This window comes from Macaca fascicularis, chromosome 14 (assembly GCF_037993035.2).
Source record: "Macaca fascicularis isolate 582-1 chromosome 14, T2T-MFA8v1.1".
Classification (NCBI taxonomy): domain Eukaryota; kingdom Metazoa; phylum Chordata; class Mammalia; order Primates; family Cercopithecidae; genus Macaca; species Macaca fascicularis.
Window position 1 is genome coordinate 670,230 of NC_088388.1, and position 21,334 is coordinate 691,563.

Here is a 21,334-nt window from a genome sequence, read left to right on the forward strand (position 1 = left end):
CAGCAGAACGGGGCTCTGGGGATGTGACAACGTTTGTGAGTGTCGTTTGCAAACACCAAGTTCACCCACTTGCCCCTATAATTCAGTCATCTTAGAACTGTGAAACCATCACCCCAAAATGAAATCTCAAACCTATTTGTCCCCATTCCCAGCCTCAAACAATCTACTTTCTGTCTGACTTACATTTTCTGGATATTTCACAAAAATGGAATCACAAGGCACAGGCCTTTTGAGACAGGCTTCTTTCACTCAGCATTCTGTCCGGGTTCGCCCACATCACAGAACGTAAAAGAACTTCACTCCTAGCCGGGCATGGTGGTGTGCCTGCAGTCTCGTCTACTGGGGAGGCTGAGGTGGGAGGATCACTTGAGGCCAGTTCAAGGCTGCGATGAGCAGTAACTGCATCTGCGAATAGTCGATGCACTCCAGCCAGGGCAATATAGCAAGACCCTATTAAAAATAACTTCATTACATCCTGGCTAACACGGTGAAACCCCGTCTCTACTAAAAAATACAAAAAACTAGCCGGGCGAGATGGCGGGCACCTGTAGTCCCAGCTACTCGGGAGGATGAGGCAGGAGAATGGCGTAAACCCCGGAGGCGGAGCTTGCAGTGAGCTGAGATCTGGCCACTGCACTCCAGCCCGGGCGACACAGCGAGACTCCGTCTCAAAAAAAAAAAAAAAAACAAAACAAAAAAAACTTCATTCTGGCCCGGCGCGGTGGCTCAAGCCTGTAATCCCAGCACTTTGGGAGACCAAGACGGGCGGATCACGAGGTCAGAAGATCGAGACCATCCTGACTAACACAGTGAAACCCCGTCTCTACTAAAAAATCCAAAAAAAAAAAAAAAAAAAACTAGCCGGGCGAGGTGGCAGCGCCTGTAGTCCCAGCTACTCGGGAGGCTGAGGCAAGAGAATGGCGTAAACCCAGGAGGCGGAGCTTGCAGTGAGCTGAGATCGCGCCACTGCACTCCAGCCTGGGTGACAGAGCGAGACTCCGTCTCAAAAACAAAAAAAAAAAAATTCATTCCTTTTTAACAGCCAAATAATCCTCCATATGGATACATTACTCTTACTGATACCAATGATTACTAAACATTGACAACCCATTGTATGAAAACAACTTATCCATTATCATGAGCAGTTCTGCTGTGAACACCGGGCACCATCTGTGTGGAGCTGCATGGTTTTATTCCTCGTGGGTAGATGAACACACACTGGTACATGGGGAAATCCTCAGTCGCCCTCCACTGCCCTTCCAGAAGTTCGGTCCTCTTGCTTTCATCTTCTGCCCCAGCCTGGTGCTGCCCCAAGCCCTGCCCTGGCAGAGAGAACTGGGCACAGCGGGGAGGCTCTCTGAGCCAAAGACTTTGCACGCAGCTGAGGAATGACACGGGCCTGCAGGCGGCTCACTCGGGGACAGGTCTGTGGGGCCCTGCGTCAGAACCCACTTCACATCCCAAAGCCACACCTGCCTTGATCTTCAATGCTGGGCTTAATGTCAGATCTGGCTGACCAGAGGAGCTCAGTAAGGCTCACTGGCTCTTCATCCACCCTGCTGTGGCCTGAACACGTGCCCCCAAAACCCACCTGCTCAAGTCCTCACCTGCAAGGGGATGGTATTAGGTGGGGCATTTGGGAGGTCATCCAGTCACAGGGCAGGATGACCGGGCCCGACCAGTTTACAGTATGTTCTTATAGGAGCCCAAATGGACTAAGACATTAAGATATGAGCTTGCCTGCAATCCCAGCACTTTGGGAGGCTGAGGCGGGTGGATCACAAGGTCAGGAGTTCAAGACCAGCCTGACCAAGATGGTGAAACCCCGTCTCTACTAAAAATACCAAAAATTAACCAAGTGTGGTCGCGGGCGCTTGTAGTCCCAGCTACTCGGGGGGCTGAGGCAGGAGGATCGCTTGAACTCGGAGGGCGGAGGTTGCAGTGAGCCGAGATCGCACTACTACACTCAAGTCTGGGTAACAGAGACTCCGTCTCAAAAAATAAAAAAGACATGAGCTTAAAATTTTTTTTTTAAAAAAGTACTTGTTGGCTGGGTGCAGTGGCTCACGCCTGTAATCCCAGCACTTTGGGAGGCCAAGGCAGACGGATCACAAGGTCAAGATATCAAGACCACCCTGGCCAGCATGGTGAAATCTTGTCTCCATTAAAAATACAAAAATTAGCTGGGCGTGGTGGTGTGCACCTGTAGTCCCAGCTACTCAGGAGGCTGAGGCAGAATAATCACTTGAACCCAGGAGGCGGAGGTTGCAGTGAGCCGAGATTGTGCCACTGCATTCCAGCCTGGCGACAGAGTGAAACTTCATCCAAAAAATAAAATGTTAGCTGGGCACGGTGGCTCAAGCCTGTAATCCCAGCACTTTGGGAGGTCAAGGCAGGTGGATCACCTGAGGTCAGGAGTTCAAGACCAGCCCGGCCAACATGATGAAACCCCGTCTCTGCTAAAAATACAAAAACTAGTCCGGGCACGGTGGCTCATACCTGTAATCCTAACACTTTGGGAAACCGAGGCAGGAGGATCACTTGAGGTCTGGAGTTTGAGACCAGCCTGGCCAACATGGTGAAACACGGTCTCTACTAAAAATACAAAAATCAGCCGGGCGTGGTGGCACATGCCTGTAATCCCAGCTATTCCGGAGGCTGAGGCTGGAGAATCGCTGGAACCTGGGAGGCAGCAGTTGCAGTGAGCCTAGATTGTGCCACTGCACTCCAGCCTGGGCGACGAGAGAAACTCTGTCTCAAAAAGTAAATAAATAAAATAAGATATAAAGTACTTGTCCAGAGAAGTCCATCACCACATGGGGGTGAGAGTGGACCCGGGACAGAGCAAGGCCCTGCAGTCAGTGCTAAGTGGGCATCCTGACTAATCTGGGAGGCACCGGAGGGACGCAGCCTTCAGGGCGGGGATGTGGCTGCAGCGCTTCCTTCTTCCACTTTTTTCTGAATTCTCCTTATTGAACGGCTTTATTTTATTATTTTTTATTTTTGAGACGGAGTTTCACTCGTTGCCCAGGTTGGAGTGCAATGGCACAATCTTGGCTCACTGCAACCTCCGCCTCCCAGGTTCAAGCAATTCTCAAGTCTCAGCCTCCCAAGTAGCTGAGATTAGAGGCCCCTGACACCACGCCCAGCTAATTTTTGTATTTTAGTTTCACCATGTTGGCCAGGCTGGTCTCAAACTCCTGACCTCAGATGATCCGCCCACCTTGGCCTCCCAAAGTGCTGGGATTATAGGCGTGAGCCACCACGCCCAGCCAACTGAATGCTTTTATGATCACAAGAGGCCTCCTGGCAGGTCACTGGCACCAGGAGCCACCCTCGTGCTTGGGAATGGCTGTGGCTGAGACGGGAAGGTGGGCAGGAGGAAGGCCTTCGATGGCTCAAACTGGGGAACTGTGAGGAAGAAGAAGGCCTAAGCTTCTCCTAAGGCCCTACACTGGGGCCAGCAGGCAGCCCGCTGGAAGGCCAGGGCCCAGGCCAGGTGCCCAGCAGGCCAGACCACTGTCTGCTCTTGACAGCCGCTGTACTCGAGGCCACTCTGCAATGCCGTGGGGGACAGCACTTTCCTCTCATCGAGAATCTCATGGTCTCATATTCACAACTAAACATGCCTCTCGATGCTTAGACAGGACAGGGTGGGTCGCTGAGGTGCTTACACTTTGAAACCACAGGCCAGAAGACTTCTTCAACAGCAAAGTACTGCCAGTGCCGGTCAGCCTCGGGGCAGGAGGTGCTGCTCCCAAAAAACTCCATTCACCTTCGGCCGAAGTTCTGAGCCAGCTCCCGCCGACTGGGTCCTCCCCTCAAGGCCCCCACCAACGGTGAAAGGGGTGGTGCGTGGCAGACAGGCCACGACAGGGCAAGCCCCCACAGAGGACCCCCGAGCCGACTCTGTCTAGTCAACAGCGACCGCGCTTGGCAACCAGTCCTCCCTGGAAAACCCGGCCTGGAATTCCCGAGGACCACCTAGCAGCTAGCACGCCTCCCCAGGCACCTGGGGTCTCTTCTCTGCCTCCTACCAGAGAACATGCAGGGGGATGGGGGCTTAGATCCCCCAGGAGAGCCGACACCCCCTTAGAGCTGATTCCAGGAGGCCTCCAACAATCCCATCAGGGCCAGACCGGGCTGCCATCCACGGCCCTTGTCAGGAGGGAAGAGGCAGGGTCCCTGAAGCCTGAGACGGGGCTGTCTGCCTCTGGAGACACCTGGGCTGTCTCGGGGGTGCATCTACCCAGCAGGTTCATTTCCTGCAGGACAGACGTGTGGTCAGGGCTTGGGCAAAAGCACCGGGTGCAGCTCTGCTGATATGGCAGGAATGTGCCCAGCCCTCACCGGCTGCCACAGAGGAAGAGCAGGTTCTGCACGGCCGGGACAGTGGAGCTGGCATTCTGGCCCGTGACCAGGTGGCGGTCCAGCACAACGTGCACGGCGTCAGGCTCACTTGCTGGGGAGGACCAAGGGCACCAGCCTCAGGCAATGTCCACCCACCCACTGAGAGCCCCGGGCTCCAGGCAAGCGCCCAGGGTCAGCAGTAGGTCAGCCTGTCGGGGTCTGAGTCAGTGCCATGGGGGTCTGAAGGACCCAGGGCGCAGGCGGCTTCTCCCCCAGGCTGCCGCAGACAAGCCCCCCACCCCATCTTCTGTAGGTGCAGGGGGCACCCTCAGGGCTCACCACTGAAGCAGGCGCCCGAATCCTTCACAAAGTCCTCCACCACGAGCGGCAGGCGGGCGAAGCCGGGGGCCCTGATGAGCTCACACACAGAGGGCTGCGGGAGGTGGGTGGGGGCTCCTGAGCCAGGCCCAGGCCTTGAGGCCCACCCCAGGGGTCAGGAAGGTCAAATCAGGGCAGGGAGCCTCACCCAACCAAGTGGGACTGGGGGTGTCACTGCTCATAAGAGGGACAGCTGCTAAGGCTGGAGGCCGGAGAGATGACAAAGTCCAGCCACCTTCCCATGGGGTGTCCCTGAGAGCGACAAGGCCACTACAGGAGGAGGGGGCCAGCTCCCCCAGCACCAGAGCACACAGGTGACTAGAATGAGAAGAGCTTAGTGGGGTGAGCCCCTTGGGGCGGCACCCTCTGGGCAGGAGTGACTCTAACCACTCACCCAAGGGGTCACGCCCACTTGTAACCTGAGACTGGGTTGGTGTCACCCCTCGGGGGCAGCACTGAGTACCCACTAAGGAGGGGTCCCCTCAGCAGGGAAAGTGACATCTGAGCTGGGGGCCAGTTCCACTTCCAGTGAAACCAGCCTCGGCACAGCGGCCACCACTCCCTGCCTCAGGGCCTGTGGATCAGCTGCTCCCACAGCCGTCCCCGGTGTCCACTGAGCCCACTTCACAGTCTTTGGGCCTCAGATCGACACAGGCTGTGTCTCCGAGGACACCCTGGCTGGGCTCTCAGCCCCTCCAACTGCACACACAGGTCTGATGCCCCTCCCTCCCCACGTCCCCTGGTGAGTGGGCCTAGGCTCCCAGGAGACTAGGGGCCAGAAGTTCTGGAGTCTCCGTCCTCATCTCTGGCTGTCGTGGGGGAGGACAGAGCAGGGAGCACAGGGTGCCTCTGTCCTCCAGGCACTCACCCCTGTCAGGCTGTAGCCGTGGAACACCCAGGATCTGTCCTCGTTGGTGGCACAGCACAAGGCGGCGACACCGTGGCCAACGGCGCAGATGGGCTCTGAAAGTGGCACACAGCGTTGAGGCCCTGGACCCCGCTACCCGCACCATGAAGCCCCTCCCAGACGCCCCTGCTTGTGGCTCCCCCAGGCCTGTGCTGCCTGCCTGGCCCCCTCCTCCCAGGTTTCCCTGGAAACCGGGCTCAGCACCTGAGGTGTCCTGGCTCAGCCTGCATAGCTGGCATCAGGAATCTGCTCGGGGAGCTGGTGCTTCAGGACTAGGCTCTGGTTTAGAGCCCAGATCTCAGGTTTTGGCGGCTGAGACACACGGAGAGGAGGTCCTGAGGTTCCAGGTCTGTTTACCAAACCCCAGGACACTGCCCGGCAACCCCATTGCATAGCTGGCCAGGCCGCCCACCACACTGGCAGGTGCTGTGGGTCAGGCCCCTCCCCGGCTAGACAGGACGTCCTTGTGCGGGCGGGAGGTGAGTCTGAGGCAGTGCCTGTGCCTTGCAGTGGGGCCACCCTGGCTCCATCCGAAAGGCTGAGTGTGTTCCCATGGCTGAGGTGGCCACAAACAACTGCTGCCTGTCCAGGCCATGCTGCGGACAGCGGCCCAGCTCCTGCCCACAAAGGGCTGCACAGAGCACTGGCTTGCTACGGACAGCGGCCCAGCTCCTGCCCACAAAGGGCTGCATAGAGCACTGGCTTGTCTGCCCCGGCCAGTGGACACACTCATCACAGCCCAACCCTGAGCCGGGGCAGCTGCCAGGTCTCCTCCAACAGCCGTCCTCCCTGCACCCCCGCCAGCCTTGAGCCCCAAGCCCGGCCCTGGATGCCAGGCTCTCCCAGAAGGAACCAGGCTGGTGTCCTGCCTTGCTCAGGAGGGCATGGCCCCCACCCTCGGGAGACTGCCCAGAGGCCTGCAAGATGGTCACCAGAAGAGGACAAAGTGTGTGTCGGGAGAGGGGCGGTCACTGCCTCCTGCCCACAACCACCGCAGTGGCCACTGACCAGATACCCAGAAATGCCTACCTGGGTTCTTCCCACCTCTCTTCTGCTGGTGGGAGACCCATTTCTTTTAGGCTGCACATCCAACCCCTCCCCTGGGTCCCACGGGTCACCTACTGCTCTCAGAGTGGAAGTGCTGCAGGATACGGGCCAGGGAGCCACTGCTGGCCAGGTCGGTCAGGGCCCCAGGACAGCTGGGGATCAGGAGGGCATGGTACCGGGCACCTGGGGGGAGACCACAGACCAGGTAGCAGCCACACATCAATCAAAGTGAGACCACCTGCAGGACCGGGCCCAAGTACGTGGCCAGGACAGACCCTCCACAGGGACCAGCCAGCCTGGTGATGGCATCTGTCCCTTTTCCTCCATGGGCTACAGCTCCCAAGGGCCCCCCTGACTTTCCCGTCTCCACACACTCATCATCTCTCCTCCCCAGAGGAGCTCAGAAACTCTGGGGCCCAGGATGTGGGGCTGGAGGCTGCCCCAGATGGTCACAGGGCTTCAGGGGCAGAACCAGGGAGCTCACTAAGACCCCAAACCTATCTGGAACCCTTGACCCTCCAAGGTCCCAGGCACCCCACCCCAAGGAGTGGGTCCCAGGCCTACCATCAATCGACTCGAGCTTGGCGGGGCTGGCATAGGCCTTGAGGCGGAAGTCTTGCACCCAGCGTGCATTGCTCTCGGTCACATCCACAAATTCCATGGCTTTCCCCTGGAGGAGCAGAGCCCAGGGGCCAAGGGTCAGCACCAGGAATATCCCTGTCGGCTCAGAAGGAGCCTGAAAATGCCGACAAGGAACCCAACAGCATCCCCTTGAGGTACAAAGGCACCCAACCACCCAGCCTCCTCCACTGGGTCTCCCAGGTTGGGGTGGCCTGTCCCAGCAGCAGCCTCAGTGGTTTATTTCCTATCCCACCAACCAAAAATTTTTATACATCATAAATAAAAACCTGCAGTGACGAACACATAATGAATGCATCCTTACTGTGACTTATCTACATCTGATATCCCTGGGTCACCCACGATCAGAGGGTGGAGAACTGCTCCCAGTGGAAACGTGTGCCCCTTACAGCAGGGCCGCGCCTTGGTCTCCGGCTCACACACGTGCAGAAGCACAGACCCGCAGCGAAAAGGTCTCCTTTGGGCTGGGTGTGGTGGCTCACACCTGTAATCCCAGCACTTTGGGAGGCCGAGGCGGGCAGATCACCTGAGGTTGGGAGTTCAAGACCATCCTGGCCAACACAACAAAACCCCATCTCTACTAAAAATACAAAATTTGCTGGGCATGGTGGCATGTGCCTGTAATCCCAGCTACTCGGGAGGCTGAGGCAGGAGGACTGCTTGAACCCGGGAGGCAGAGGTTGCAGTGAGCCGAGATCACTCCAATGTACTCCAGCCTGGGCGACAAGAGCGAAACTCTGTCTCAAAAAAAAAAAAAAGAAAGAAAGAAAAGAAAAGAAAAGGTCTCCCTCATCACAGGTGGGGTCAGAGCCCAGGAAATGGGGACTGGGACAGGAGGACACAACCAGGGTTTGGTCACAGACCCTTCACCCCTCTACCAACTACAGGGGCTCCCCACTCCTCCCAGGCAGCAGAGGCACTCTCCTGACCTTGCCCCCAGAGAGGTGGAGACAGACCCCAAGTGTCCAGTGGGGAAGGAGAGGCTGGACTTACCCCAGGGGTGGCCACCTGCAGGTTGAAGGCGGTGCTGGCCATTGTGAAACAGTGGAGGAAGGACTGGGCCGACACACCTGCAGAGGGTCCCGGTGAGTGTGGGCTCCACAGGACTAGCCTGCCCCGCCTCAGGGTGCTACCCAGACACCCCCATGGCCTCACCCGACCCCAGAACACCCTGAGGAGCAGCCCTCTCCCCTACACCCAGGGCCCACTACTTGAAGCCCTGGGGCAGGGCCAGCCACCCATTCATGGCCAGGAGGAGGAAGCTGGGAAAGCGTCAGGGGGGCACAACCAGGTATGCCAGACCTGTAGGCCATCCCGAGGCCTGCATCCCCCATGGCAAGCTCTTTCCCCAGCCTGGCACTGTCACCTCTGCCCCAGCCAGAAGCTGGGACAGGATGCAGCCTACCTCAACTGTCCATGCCACTCCCACACCCCAGCCTCATCCTGGTGCTAACAGAACCATGAGAGGCCTTTCTGGAAGGCAAACCTGGGTGTGAGGGTCACAGAGTTCAGCTTATCCTCTCACTGAACCACCAGGGACTGAGGCCCTCAGGCACCATGGAGAATGCAGAAGTGTCCTGGCCCCTCCTCGCCCACTCCAGGGAAAGTGCTCAGGGACCCTTTCCTCACAAGGGTTCTGAGACTCTGGCCCTCCCCTCCAGCTTTTCCCAGCCCCCTTCTGCCCCTCAAAGAACTTTAAAAAAAAGAAACCCAACACACCACGCCCCATTCAGAAGGCTCTGGGGGTCACTGTCCCACCAGGGGAAGGACACAGCCCAGCCCACCCTGGCTGCTGGACAGCACGTACAAGTTTATTCCAAAGTAGCGTGAGCTGCATCTTTCTACATTTATTTTAATTCTGGGGCCCAATCTGTCACTAGGCTGGAGCGCAGTGGCACGATCTCGGCTCACTGCAACCTCCGCATCCTGGGTTCAAGCAATTCTCCGGCCTCAGCCTCCCGAGTAGCTGGGACTACAAGCGAGCGCCACCACACCCCGCTAATTTTCGTACTTTTAGCAGAGACGGGGTTTCACCACGTTGGCCAGAATGGTCTCGATCTCTTGACCTCGTGATCCGCCCGCCTTGGCCTCCCAAAGTGCTGGGATTACAGGTGTGAGCCACCGCGCCCGGCCTCTTCCTTCTTATATAAGTTAATACATATTCACTGTAAAATGTCCTGTAAAGCGCCCAGTAGCCTGCTGCAGGCTCTGTTCCCCCGGCTGCCCGCCTTTCCGGCCTCCTGAAGTGCTGTCCCCAGCCTGCTGGCCCTAAGACCCCATGTCCCCAACATGCCGGACCTGCTCTGGAAACAAGTCCCAACCCACGCCCCCAGGACTGAACCCCACTCAAGGCTCCTCCCACCCACAGTCTGGCGGCATCGCTCAGGACCCCCGGAGCTCAGCACATCGTGACGCCACAACCCCACAGCCCCATCTTCCCTGTCCACACTTGAGGACCTACAGACTTCAAGAGGGAGACCTCCGGATCCCAACTCCAGCCCCCAGCTCTCCATGGTGCGGTGACCTTGGGCTGGTCACTTCCCTCTGCAAAGGGCTCAGAACAAAGCCAGGCACCCTCGGGCTCCGCTGCTCATCCCTCCCACGCTGCCCGGAGACCCTGCAGGCTCAGCGCCAGCGGACGCACCCCGCTGCGCTCCGTCCCGCGTGAGCCCCAGGCCAGCAGCGCCCTAGTACCCCGGCCCCAGGACGGGGGCCGGGGGTCGCCTTCTCCAGGAGGGGGCTCCGGGCCTCCTCAGGAGCCGGTGGTTCAGAAGGACAGAGTCCCCGCGGCCGCCCGACCTCAGAGCGGGGTCAACTCCCCGAACGCCCCCTCCCCACACCCGGGCTCCCCTCTTGGAGCGCAGCGGCCTCGGGGACCAAGCCCAGGCACGCGGTTCCCTCCGCTAGAAACGTCGGGCCCGCGAAATCGCCGCGCAGATGAAACTCCAGGGAGCGACGCGGCGCCTTGAAGCATCCCGACCCCGCCCCGATCTCCATCCCGACCCCCGGACCCCGCCCCGAGTTCCATCCCGACCCCTCCGACCCCGAGCTCCAACCCAACCCGCGACCCCGTCCCCGTCCCAGTCCCCGCCCCCGCCCCGAGCTCCATCCCAACCCGCGACCCCGTCCCCGTCCCTGTCCCCGCCCCGAGCTCCATCCCAACCCCGACCCCGCCCGCCAGTCCCCGGCCCGTGCCCCGCGCCCTCAGCGGCTTCGGCTTCCAGCGCCACGTGACGCGCGCCCACCGCGTCCCGAACCTCCCGCCCCGGGCAGCCCCGTCTCGGACGCTCTTCGGACACTGGCCCCGGCCGCCGGGCCTCACCTTCCGCGGCGCCGCTGGCCACGAGCAGACAGGCCGGCCTGCTAGCGAGCCGCTCCGACGCCATGGCGCGGGCTCAGCGCTGGGTCTGCGCGTGCGTGCGCGTGCGCGGCGGCTGGGCGTGCCCAGGAGGATGCGGGTCACGTGCCGCGGCGGCCGGGGGCGGAGCGGGGCGGGGAGGGGCGGGGCTCGGGCGGGGCTGGGCGCCTGCGCGTTTGTACCCGGTCCGGGTCGACTGCGCTAACCCTAACCCTAACCCTGACCCTGACCCTGACCCTAACCCTAACCCTAACCCTAGCACCAGGCCCCTGGCCCCCTGCTGCCAATATGGAGGTCCCAACAAACCTCTGCTCCTACCAGGAGAACCGTCGTGGTTGGGAACAGCCAAGGTGAGGGCTTCCGTGGGTCCCACCCCATCAAAACCATTGGCCTCCGCTGGGCGCAATGACTCACGCCTGTAATCCCAGCACTTTGGAAGGCCCAGGCTAGTGGATCACGAGGTCAGGAGTTCAAGACCAGCCTGGCCAAGAAAACCCCGTCTCTACTAAAAAAAAAAATACAAAAATTAGCCAGGTGCGGTGGCAGGCACCTGTAATCCAAACTACTCGGAGGACTGAGACGGGAGAATCATGTGAACCCAGGGGGCGGAGGTTGCAATGAGCCAAGATCACGCCACTGCACTCCAGCCTGGGTGACAGTGTGAGACTCCTTCTCAAAAAAAAACAAAAAAACACCACTGGCCTCTGGTTCCCCCTGGCCCAGCCTGGAGAAGGGTCCCTGACCCCTGTCAGACAGGCAGTGAACCCTGCCTCACCTGACGCAGAGCCCTCCTGCCACAAGGGAAGTGGGAGCTGGAAGCTCGTGGCACAGGTAAGGCCAAGAGTTGGGCTGGGTAGCAGAGACAGAGCTCAGTGAGTGTCCAGTGTTAGGCGACTGTGGGTGTTAGTGGGTGGAGGTGTCTGAAGCCTTGCAGGCCTGTGGTCACAGCACAGGCTGGGCCTAGTTCCTTGGAGAGCTTTCTGAATCTGCACAGGATCTCGTCCCCCACAGGCACACTGTGGGCCTCAAACCCAGGAGCAGGAGGGCTAGGTTGGAGCAGATCTCCAATAGTGTTTGCCTGTAACCTACAGGTGTCCTCCTGTGTACTTTAACTCATTTCTAGATTACTAATAATACCTAATACAATGTAACTGCTGTGTGAAGAGTTGCTGTATCGTGTTGTTTAGGAAATAACAAGAAGAAAAAAAATCAGACGCAACCACTCATGTTTGTTTTTTCAAATATTTGACATCCTTGGTTGGTTGAATCCATGGATGCAGAACCCATAGATCCTGAGGGCCGACTGTACCCCCTTGCTGAGAACGCCCCTCACACAGTGGCTACCCTGGGTGCCCTCTGTTAGCTCAGCCCGACTACCAGGTGGACCTCATGTTGGGGGCTGGGACCAGGAGACATGGGCTCCTTTCTTGGGAAGGGGCGTGTTGGGCAGTCCTTGACGTGACAGGGCCCTTTCCCAGCGGGGGCTCGGCCGGGTTCCCCTTTTACCAAGGCTAGGCTGGGTGGTCTGGAGACTTAGACCCCAGCACCCATGAGTCATGCAGACCCAGAAGCAGGAAGCAGACAGTAAGTGACAGCCGCTAAGACACAAGGAGTCTGGGCCAGGGCTGTGGGCTGGGGCACGAGGGTACCTTCACCTGGGCATCAGAAGCACTTGAGAGAACAGGAGCTGCTGGCTCTGACATCTGCCCCCCAGCCTGGCATGAACTGGCCAGAGACGTGAGATGTGGCAGGTGCCGGCCTTTGTGGGCTGGAGGGGGTTGCAACAAGGAGGTAGGCCCTGTCCTAAGTTGGCCTAGCCTAGTGCCCAGGACATGGAGGACAGGGTGCAGCAGCCCCAGGGAGGGGCATGACAGTTCCCTCCCAAACATACTTCTGGAGCTGCTGCACTCGGCAGGGAGCCTAACCTACCTGTACCTTCCTTCCCATGTGCCAGGGCGGGTCCCAGGGGGTGGCCTCAGCACTGGCTGCACCACACACATCTCTCCTGCCCCTAATGACTCCCACCTGGGGCACACAGTTGGGCAGCACAGGCCCTGCTCTGCCCAACAAGCCTCTAGGGCAAGTGCAAGTTCAGCCTGGGCCTGGAGACAGCAGATCAGAGCGTGTCCAGGTGCTCAGGGACTGGTCACTGAAAGGCAGGGAGACTGGTCCCTGCCCATCCCTCCCTGGGACCAGGGAGACACCGAAGACCCTCGTCAGGCCAGGACCTGCAGCAGCCCAGTGTGGGAGTCCGGAGCAGTGAGTGCCCCCATGAGCCTTGCTCACTGTGTCCTGCTTTTGGAGGATTCTGCCTGGGCCCCTGCCCGTGTCTAGGGGAGGGCCCGGAGGTGACCAGCAGCCTCACCAAGAATGCACGAGGGTGGGAGTCCCGGAAGAGGAGGCGCACCCTCTTAGCAGTGGGGAGGGGATGCTGGAGAGGAAAACAGAGAAACCTCCCCCCAGCCCACCCTGTTCTGCACCAGGTGATACATACCACATGCGCCCTAGGAAGCCACATGTGTGTTGCTGGCTACTAACACGAGAATGGGGGACCTGACATGCTGGTGCAGGTTCCCAGCAAGGCTTAGAGCTGCAGGTCTCCAGGCAGTTCCCGCAGAGCCTGGGGGTCACAGCCTGCCTCAGACAGTCCCCAGACCCCGGATCCGTGGACGCCTCTGTCCCTAGAGATCATGCTGCACATCAGAGCTTTCCCGTTTTCCAGATTTCCTTATAAGCGATTTGACTTCACAGCATGACCTTTTTATACACATTTTCTATCTGGTATTTGTTTAGACCTTGGAAGTGTTCTGAGGCCAGACGCGGTGGCTCACGCCTGGGATCCCAGCACTTTGGGAGGCCGAGGTGGACAGATCACCTGAGGTCAGGAGTTTGAGACCAGCCTGGCCAACATGGTGAAACCCCCAGCCCTAAAATAAAATAAAATAAAATAAAATAAAATAGCCAGATGTGGTGGTGGACACCTGTGGTCCACTCGGAACTACAGGCTGGGGCAGTACTTGGGAGGCTGGGGCAGGAGAATAGTTTGAACCCAGGAGGCGGAGCTTGCAGTGAGCTGAGATCGCACCACTGCATTCCAGCCTGGGCGACAGAGCAAGACTCTGTCTCAAGGCTGGGCGCGGTGGCTCAAGCCTGTAATCCCAGCACTTTGGGAGGCCGAGACGGGCGGATCACGAGGTCAGGAGATCGAGACCATCCTGGCTAACACGGTGAAACCCCGTCTCTACTAAAAAATACAAAAAACTAGCCGGGCGAGGTGGCGGGCGCCTGTAGTCCCAGCTACTCGGGAGGCTGAGGCAGGAGAATGGCGTGAACCCGGGAGGCGGAGCTTGCAGTGAGCTGAGATTCGGCCACTGCACTCCAGCCTGGGCGATAGAGCGAAACTCCGTCTCAAAAAATAAAAAAGACTCTGTCTCAAAAAACAAAAAAAAGTGTTCTGTAATAAAAGTGAACTGATAAGCTCTGGGCATCCCTGAGAATTCGTTTTCCTTTGGGAAAGGTTCCTACACGGCTGAGGTTTAGGGGCACTGTGAAGCAGAAGCTGAGTCTCGGAATCCCAGACGGAGACTCCGACCTCCTCCCAGGAGGGAAGCCAGTCGCTGAGCACCTGCGGGAGATTAAAGAGAGAAATGAGGAGGTGAGATCATGACGAAGCCACAGTTGCAGGCAGTGGGGCGTGGCTCAGAACAGGCTGTGCCGGGAAGTCGGAGCAGGAGTTGGCGCCGCCTTGCGGGCTGGCAGAGGACCATCCACTCCCTGGCGTCGGGGCCGTCCGATCTCATGGGAAAGAAACGTGAGACCCCTGGCTGGCTCCACACACAACCTAAGTGCCAGATGGATGAAAGGCCTACGCGTGAGTGAATGCCAGGAATATGAGACTCGAACGTGGCAGGATATCCATCTGCCCACGATTCTAAAAGCTTACTCGGTAATGGGAGAATGGTTCCAATTTGATAAACTCAGGTTTTTAGAACGTCTGTGCTCCAGAAACACTGGAAGGCAAGTGGCTGCTGACTGGAGGAGAGAATTGGATGCCGCAAGCGGCAAAGGGCTCGGGACACACAACACCGCAAGAAATCCAACAAATGAGGAGGCATTCCTGCAAAGAAAAAACACACAGGCTGAGGGCAGTGGCTCATGCCTGTAATCCCAGCACTTTGGGAGGCCGAGGCAGGTGCATTGCCTGAGGACAGGAGTTTGAGACCAGCCTGACCCACATGGTGAAACCCCATCTCTACTAAAAATGCAAAAAAAAAAAAAAAGAGGCCGGGCGCGGTGGCTCAAGCCTGTAATCCCAGCACTTTGGGAGGCCGAGGCGGGCGGATCACAAGGTCAGGAGATCGAGACCACAGTGAAACCCCGTCTCTACTAAAAATACAAAAAATTAGCCGGGCGCGGTGGTGGGCGCCTGTAGTCCCAGCTACTCAGGAGGCTGAGGCAGGAGAATGGCGGGAACCCGGGAGGCGGAGCTTGCAGTGAGCCGAGATCGCGCCACTGCACTCCAGCCTGGGCAACAGCGTGAGACTCTGTCTCAAAAAAAAAAAAAAAAAAAAAAAAAAGAAAAAGAAAAAGAAAAAAAAATTAACCAGGCATGGTGGCAAGTTCCTGTGGTCCCAGCTACTTGGGAGGCTGAGGCAGAAGAGTCACTTGAACCCGGGAGGCAGAGGTTTCAGTGAGCCAAGATCATGTCACTGCACTCCAGCCTGGGCGACAGAGCGAGACTCCGTCAAAACAAACAAACAAACAAAACCGTACAAATGGCACAAAGAGGAAAAATCAAATGGTGAGACCCAAATAGCCAGGAACCTTCCTTTTTCTTTTTTTCCTTTTTTTCCATCCTTTTATCAGCCATAAAAAAGGAAGGAAGGTTGGGCCTGGCACAGTGGCTCACGCCTGTAATCCCAACACTTTGGGAGGCCAAGGTGAGTGGATCACTTGAGGTCAGGAGTTCAAGACCAGCCTGGCCAACATGGTGAAGCCCCATCTCTACTAAAAATACAAAAGCAGCCAGGTGTGGTGGCATGCGCTTGTAATCCCAGCACGTTGGGAGGCTGAGACAGGAGAATCGCTTGAACCCAGGAAGCAGAGGTTACAGTGAGCCAAGATCTTGTCCTTGCATTCCAGCCTGGGCAACAGAGCGAGACTCCATCTCAAAAAATAAAATAAAAAGGAAGGGAAGTTGAACAGACTACAGCATGGAGGGACCCGGAGTGAAATAGGCCAATCAAAAGGACAGATGTTACATGATACCATTTATCTGCAATGCTAGATTTGGGAGAGCCATTGAGGCAGAAAGTAGGTGGTGGGTGCCAGGGGTTGAGGGGAGGGGACGGGGAGTCCATGTGTAATAGGGACAGAGACTCTGGAGCGATGCAGCGTTCTGGAGGTGGACGGTGGTAATGGATCCCCAGGAGGCTGCTGAACTGTGCAGTTCAAAATGGTTAAGACAGTGGACTTTGTGTTCATACAATAAACCCAGAAAAGACGTGCATGCTGTACCACAAACCCAGAATAGGTTTTACAGAGATTTTCTTGGTGTTTTTGTTGTTGTCGTTTGAGACAGGGTCTTGCTGTGTTGCCCAGGCTGGAAGGCAGTGGCACAGTCATAGCTCACTGCAGCCTCAACCTCCCTGGCTCAGGCAATCCTCCTGCCTCAGCCTCCTGAGTAGCTGGGACCACAGACGCACACCACCATGCCTGGCTAATATTTATTTATTTATTTATTTATTTATTGAGATGGAGTCTCGCTCTTTCACCCAGGCTGGAGTGCAGTGGTGTGATCTCGGCTCACTGCAATCTCTGCTTCCCGAGTTCAAGCGATTCTCCTCCCTCACCTTCCTGAGTAGCTGGGATTATAGGTGCCCGCCACCAGACCTAATTTTTGTATTTTTAGTAGAGACAGGGTTTCACCATGTTGGTCAGGCTGGTCTCGAACTCCTGACCTCGTGATCCACCCGCCTTTGCCTCCCAAAGTGCTGGGCTTACAGGCATGAGCCACTGTGCCTTGCTATATTTGTATTGTAGAGACAGGGGTCTCACTATGTTGGCCAGGCTGGTCTCAAACGCCTGAGCTGAAGCCATCTGTCTGTGTTGGCCTCCCAAAGTGCTGGGATTACAGGTGTGAGCCACCGTGCCCGGCCTACAAGGATTTTCATTCCTGCTCTGTCTAAAGTTTAAAAAGTTTTGGAATATCTAAGCATCGTTTAATAGAGAATCGCTAAGTTAATGAGGCAGCATTGTGGGTGGAATGTCAGCACTAAAGCGCCAAGCCTTGTGGTTAAAGATGGCAGACCATCTTCAGTCCTCTCGGCCCCTTTCAAGTCCCCTGCTATATCAGACAGGGTTGGCTGGTTGGTTTTAAAGAACAAGCCACAGAATGGAGAGAATGGGTGACTGGAAGGCAGGCCAAGAGTGGTGAGGGGCCCTGCTGGCCAGTCAGAGAGGGAGCCTGGCACCCATGGGGCAGGTGAGCTGGGAGTTGGAGGTGTCAGCAGCGTCTGCACAGAGCCTTCTCCTCTATACGCTGGACTCAGGTCAGCAGGCTCAAGGGGTAGGCTGCCTCCTTGACTTGTAGGATGCAGCGGCATGGATGGAGGTTGAGGGAGGCTTTCGCAGGGCAACCTGGGTGGCAGCAACAGGGTCAGCTTAAGCTGGTTCTACCCCGTGGGCCCTCCGTATCTGTCTGGGCCTCAGTGTGGGTGCATGGACGAGGACTGCTGCTCTGGGGAGGGAGTGTGCCAGAAGGGCAGGAGGAAGACACGGCTGTCCCCCCACACCAGCTGGAAGAAGGCTTCAGGGAGGAGGTGATCACGGAGCTCTTGCTGCCAGCCTTAGCCACCCGTCAGGTGAAACCCAGGGGCCAGGATGACAGAAGTCAAAGGAGCCCTTCCCAGGCACCACAGGCCTTGCTCCCTGTTGGCCCGCGTGCTGCAGCCTCACCCGTGGCCAGGCCCACCAGTTGGACACCCGGTTAGAGTGGGCTGGGTGCCATGAATGAGAGGTGTTGAGGGGAGCCTCTTCTGCGCTCAGGATGTGGGGGCTCGCTGCAGTGGGAGATGCGGAAGGGCCCCTGCCTGGCTGGAGAGCTCGGCCTGAGAAGCAGGGCTTGCCCTCCCCGCACCCCATGTCCACACTGCTCCTTGGTCCTGTAGCCCCCGGGTGTCCACCTTGGGTCAGGACCCACAGGAAGGCCAGGGAGGAGGATGGGGCAGGGCCTGGGTGTGGCTCTGGGCTGAGCCCCCCGGGATAAGGGCATAGGAGTGGCAGGGGGTCCCGTCAGAGGGTCCTGGATGCAGCACCTCTCCCCTGGAAAGCCTGGAGTGTGGACGTGAACCCCTCATTCCCCAGTGGGAAGCCCCTGCGTCTCCCAGCCACATGCAGATGAGGATGCAAGCCCAGCCTTTAGACAACAGAGTTTATTTCAGACTCAGCCTCCACTCAGGCCCAGGGTTCCTGTGGCCGCTGGCCAGTGAGGGCAGGCTGCGTTCTCACAGTGCCCACCACCACCTTCCGGGAGCTCGCCTGCTGCTGCACGCCAAAGACCACGCTGGGACTGGATGTGCTAAGGAGGGGCTGCACAAGGGGCCTCCCCAGGTACGGTGGGCTGAGGACAGTGTGTGACGGTCGCCGCCAAGCAGTTCTACTCTACCTGTTATTGCATTTATACGCTGGTTAGACTCAGATGGTGCCAGGTGCAAGCTGGAGGGGCAGTCTAGCGGGGCAGGGTGGGCACAACTATGAGGGGCCCTCGACATCCTGCCTCCCCACCAGCATCGGAGCTCCCCTGGAGCACAAGCTGGGGAAGGCAACCCTTGGGCAGCACCCCCTCCACAAGCAGGCTTCAGGCTCCGTCTTCCCACCCAGCTAGGCTTGGGTGGTGTGGGGAGGTGGCACTGAGGCTCTGCTGAGGTGACTGCCCACCCCAGGTCTGTCCCACTGCATCGGCCCAGGCAGACCCCCAGGGGTACACAAAGAGCAGAACTGGGGCAAGTGGAGCAACCGTGCCCTTTAATGTCCCCACGAGGGCCGGGCCCAGGCAGAACCCATCCCAGCACCCCCACTCAGAGACCAGCCCTGGGGGCCCGGGATCACCCAGCTGCCGGGGGTGGGGGGCCCACACATGGGGTCCGTTGTTCCTTTCTTGAGGTTCCCCAGCTGTGCCTTCTCCCCGCATCCTGTGCTGTGGACCCCGGAGCCTGGACTCTTTCTGCCCTGGAGGTTGGGGAAGTCCTGGGTCAGCAGGGGTGGGCTCGGGCATCCTCTCCACTTTGCGTGTGTATTGGGGGCATATGTAGGTGTGTAATGAATGTGCGTGTGTACACGTAGATAAGGGTGAACTCTGCATGCACTGGCTTCCTCAGGTCTGTACAGGAAGTGACTCCGTGCCCCCCGCCTGGCCCCCAGGTATTATTTTTTCCGGGCCAGGAAGGCCACACCGAGAATCAGGGCTATGGCTGCCACGGCCACACCTCCAGCCACCAGCAGGGGGTTCAAGTTCTCGCAGGACCAGGGACCTTGGCCCCCAGACCCCCCACCGGCAGCTTCGTCCTCCTCCGCCCCATCCCCAGGACCCTTGGCCTCTGGGGTTGCATCAGGACTGCTGGGGACCGCGGGGGCCGTGGGGGCCGGCTTCAGGTTACTGTGGTTGTTGAGAAGGGCAGGGTCGGCCTTGGCCGGGGTCTTCTTGGCAGGTACCGTGGTGGGGGCCGCTGGCGGCTGCTGCTTCTCGGCCGGGGCCTCCTTCTTCGAGGGCTTGGTCGAGGGGGCCTTCCCATCGGCTGCCGGGGGTACCTTGGCCTCGGTGGTGGCCTGGGGCGCCTTGGTGTCAGGCTTAGGGCTGCTGGCCGACTTCCCTCTGGACTCCATGGTGGGCGGGGCGTATGGGACAGGCAGGTGAGTACACCAGAGGGGCTCAGGACAGCTCGTCACTCCTGGGCATTCTATGGGCCTGGAGGGAGACACAAGGGAGACTGCGTGTGGGCCCAGTCCCCCCTGTGCTGCCCCGACCACCTGGTCCCCAGGCAGTCCCTGCCCAGTTCTCTGGAGTCCCCGGGGCCCCAGCTCAGGGGCTTCCTGTGGGCCTCTGATGCTTCTCTTTCACAGCCTGGTCTCCGTCTGTCCCTGACCACTCCCGGAGGAACCCCTCCAGCCGCAGAGGCAAGAGCCACGCACAGGTGGGAGGAGCTAGGGGCCCCCCGGTGTTCCGTAAAATGGCCCATGCAAATGCCACATCCTCCTACCAGCCAGGGGCAGGAGGCCTCTTGCTGGGGAAGTGAGGATCAGACCCCGAGAACCGGAAGGAAAAGCATTCTCCCCTCCAAGGAGGGGAGGTGATTGGAGCCGCAGTGGGAGAGCTGACTGCATCCCCTCCTCAGGAGAGCACTCCTGCTTTGCAGAGACAGACACTGAGGCACCGAGGCTGTGACCTGGCCAGGATCCTGGTGGAGGAGGGCGGGGAGGGGCAGGAGCTGGGATCTCAGGCAGCCATCAGGGTGGGTGGGCCCACGAGATACCAGACTTGAGAAAACTGGGGTGTCTCTCCAGGAAGGCAGTGTGGGGCTGTGCTTCCAAGGGCCGGCTGCTCCTCCCCAGCCTCTGAGGCCCCCTCCCCAGCACAGGCCGTGCCTCTCTCCAGCCCTGGGGCAGAGTCCTTGAGGAGCCCAAGGCCGTGCTGTCTCTGTGGGCAGAGGGTTCCTGGCATTAAACAGGGTGGACACACGCTGCTCTTGGCCGGCGAGTCAGGGTGGAGGACAGGGCTCTGGGCTGTGGGAAAGGCCATGCCCAGATTCTCAATGACTCAGGCAGAGGTGGGAAGAGCCCTGGGGGCCCAGCCGCCCTGAACCTGAGTGGTTCTTGCCCCAAAGCCTCAGAGGCCGCCTGTCTACCTCTCCCAGGGAAGGGTGAGAAATGCCCCAACCTTCAGAGAAAGGGAGGCGCGTTTCCCACCCCCGCTAGGTGCACTGACCACACTGAAGGTCACCCGAAGGTCACAGCGTGATGAGGGTGTCTCCAGGAGAGGCCCAGCCGCTGCCGACCTCTCCGGGAAGCCCAGCCGCCCCCTCACCCCTGCAGCTCTGGGGGGGGCCCAGCTGCTGGGCATCAAGTTTGCAAAGAGCAGGTGGTCTGCCCCCCAACCTCGCTATTTGTGTCACTTACATCCCGGCCACCGCCTCCTTCTCCCAAGAGCAGCTGCGCCCTGGAGAACTGGGGGGCCCGCGCGCAACCCCGGTGACCTTCAAGCCTCGGAGCCGCCTCCTCGCCCCGCAGGACCCCGCGCCTGCCCCGCCCCGCCAGCCCGGAGCCCCCCGCCTTACGCGTCCTCCGACCTCCCCTGGGCTGCGCGCTTCTCCACGGGACGACGGCGGCTGCGAACGCGGAGAGCTCGGGAGTTTCCCACAATGCACTGCTCCCGGCGCAGGAGGGCGGGGAGGGGGAGGGGGAGGGGCGACGGGGCCCCGCCCCGCCGGGAACTGCGGGGTCCGCAAACCCAGCTCCACCCTAGATGGTGGGGGGGAGAACCTTAGGGTCAGGGAGAGCAACTGCAGGGTTCAAGTCCCATCTGGGACTGCCAGAGGCAGGAGGCGGGTCCCGCCCAGCATCCCCTCCAGGCCAGGGTGCCCCTTGGTCGGTGGGTGGGT

The 21,334-nt window shown here is 59.1% G+C and overlaps 2 protein-coding genes across 12 annotated transcripts; both read right to left on the reverse strand.

Annotated features, from left to right (window-relative positions):
* Positions 1–2,981: 2,981 nt before the first annotated feature.
* Positions 2,982–10,730, reverse strand: GATD1 (glutamine amidotransferase class 1 domain containing 1). 9 transcript variants are annotated; one of them, XM_065529350.2, is made up of 9 exons: positions 10,644–10,730; positions 9,333–9,462; positions 8,315–8,391; positions 7,247–7,352; positions 6,758–6,865; positions 5,597–5,691; positions 4,690–4,783; positions 4,351–4,462; positions 2,982–4,265 (listed from the first exon to the last, which is right to left on the reverse strand). In XM_065529350.2, exons 3-9 carry the CDS (start codon positions 8,354–8,356, stop codon positions 4,259–4,261), a joined length of 564 nt encoding a protein of 187 aa, XP_065385422.1. In that variant the 5' UTR covers positions 8,357–8,391; positions 9,333–9,462; positions 10,644–10,730; the 3' UTR covers positions 2,982–4,258. The 9 variants fall into 9 exon arrangements, 8 of the variants coding, with proteins under 8 accessions (XP_065385422.1, XP_005576831.2, XP_073868879.1 ...); XM_005576774.5 differs by lacking the exon at positions 9,333–9,462; XM_074012778.1 differs by lacking the exon at positions 6,758–6,865.
* Positions 10,731–18,097: 7,367 nt separating this feature from the next.
* On the reverse strand, positions 18,098–21,069 carry CEND1 (cell cycle exit and neuronal differentiation 1). Of its 3 annotated transcripts, none has more exons than XM_005576778.5 (2): positions 21,023–21,069; positions 18,098–19,644 (listed from the first exon to the last, which is right to left on the reverse strand). In XM_005576778.5, exon 2 carries the CDS (start codon positions 19,560–19,562, stop codon positions 19,104–19,106), a length of 459 nt encoding a protein of 152 aa, XP_005576835.3. In that variant the 5' UTR covers positions 19,563–19,644; positions 21,023–21,069; the 3' UTR covers positions 18,098–19,103. The 3 variants fall into 3 exon arrangements, with proteins under 3 accessions (XP_005576835.3, XP_005576836.3, XP_005576834.3); XM_005576779.5 differs by having other exon boundaries at positions 21,011–21,069; XM_005576777.5 differs by having other exon boundaries at positions 20,853–21,069.
* Positions 21,070–21,334: the final 265 nt, after the last annotated feature.

Coding starts and splice junctions, on each gene's coding strand:
- GATD1 (XM_005576774.5), bottom strand. CDS start 10,707: ATGGCGTCGGAGCGGCTCGCTAGCAGGCCGGCCTGTCTGCTCGTGGCC. Junction 7,353..8,314: donor TGCAGGTGGCCACCCCTGGG/GTAAGTCCAGCC, acceptor CTGCTCCTCCAG/GGGAAAGCCATGGAATTTGT. Junction 4,784..5,596: donor ACGGCTACAGCCTGACAGGG/GTGAGTGCCTGG, acceptor CACCTCCCGCAG/CCCTCTGTGTGTGAGCTCAT.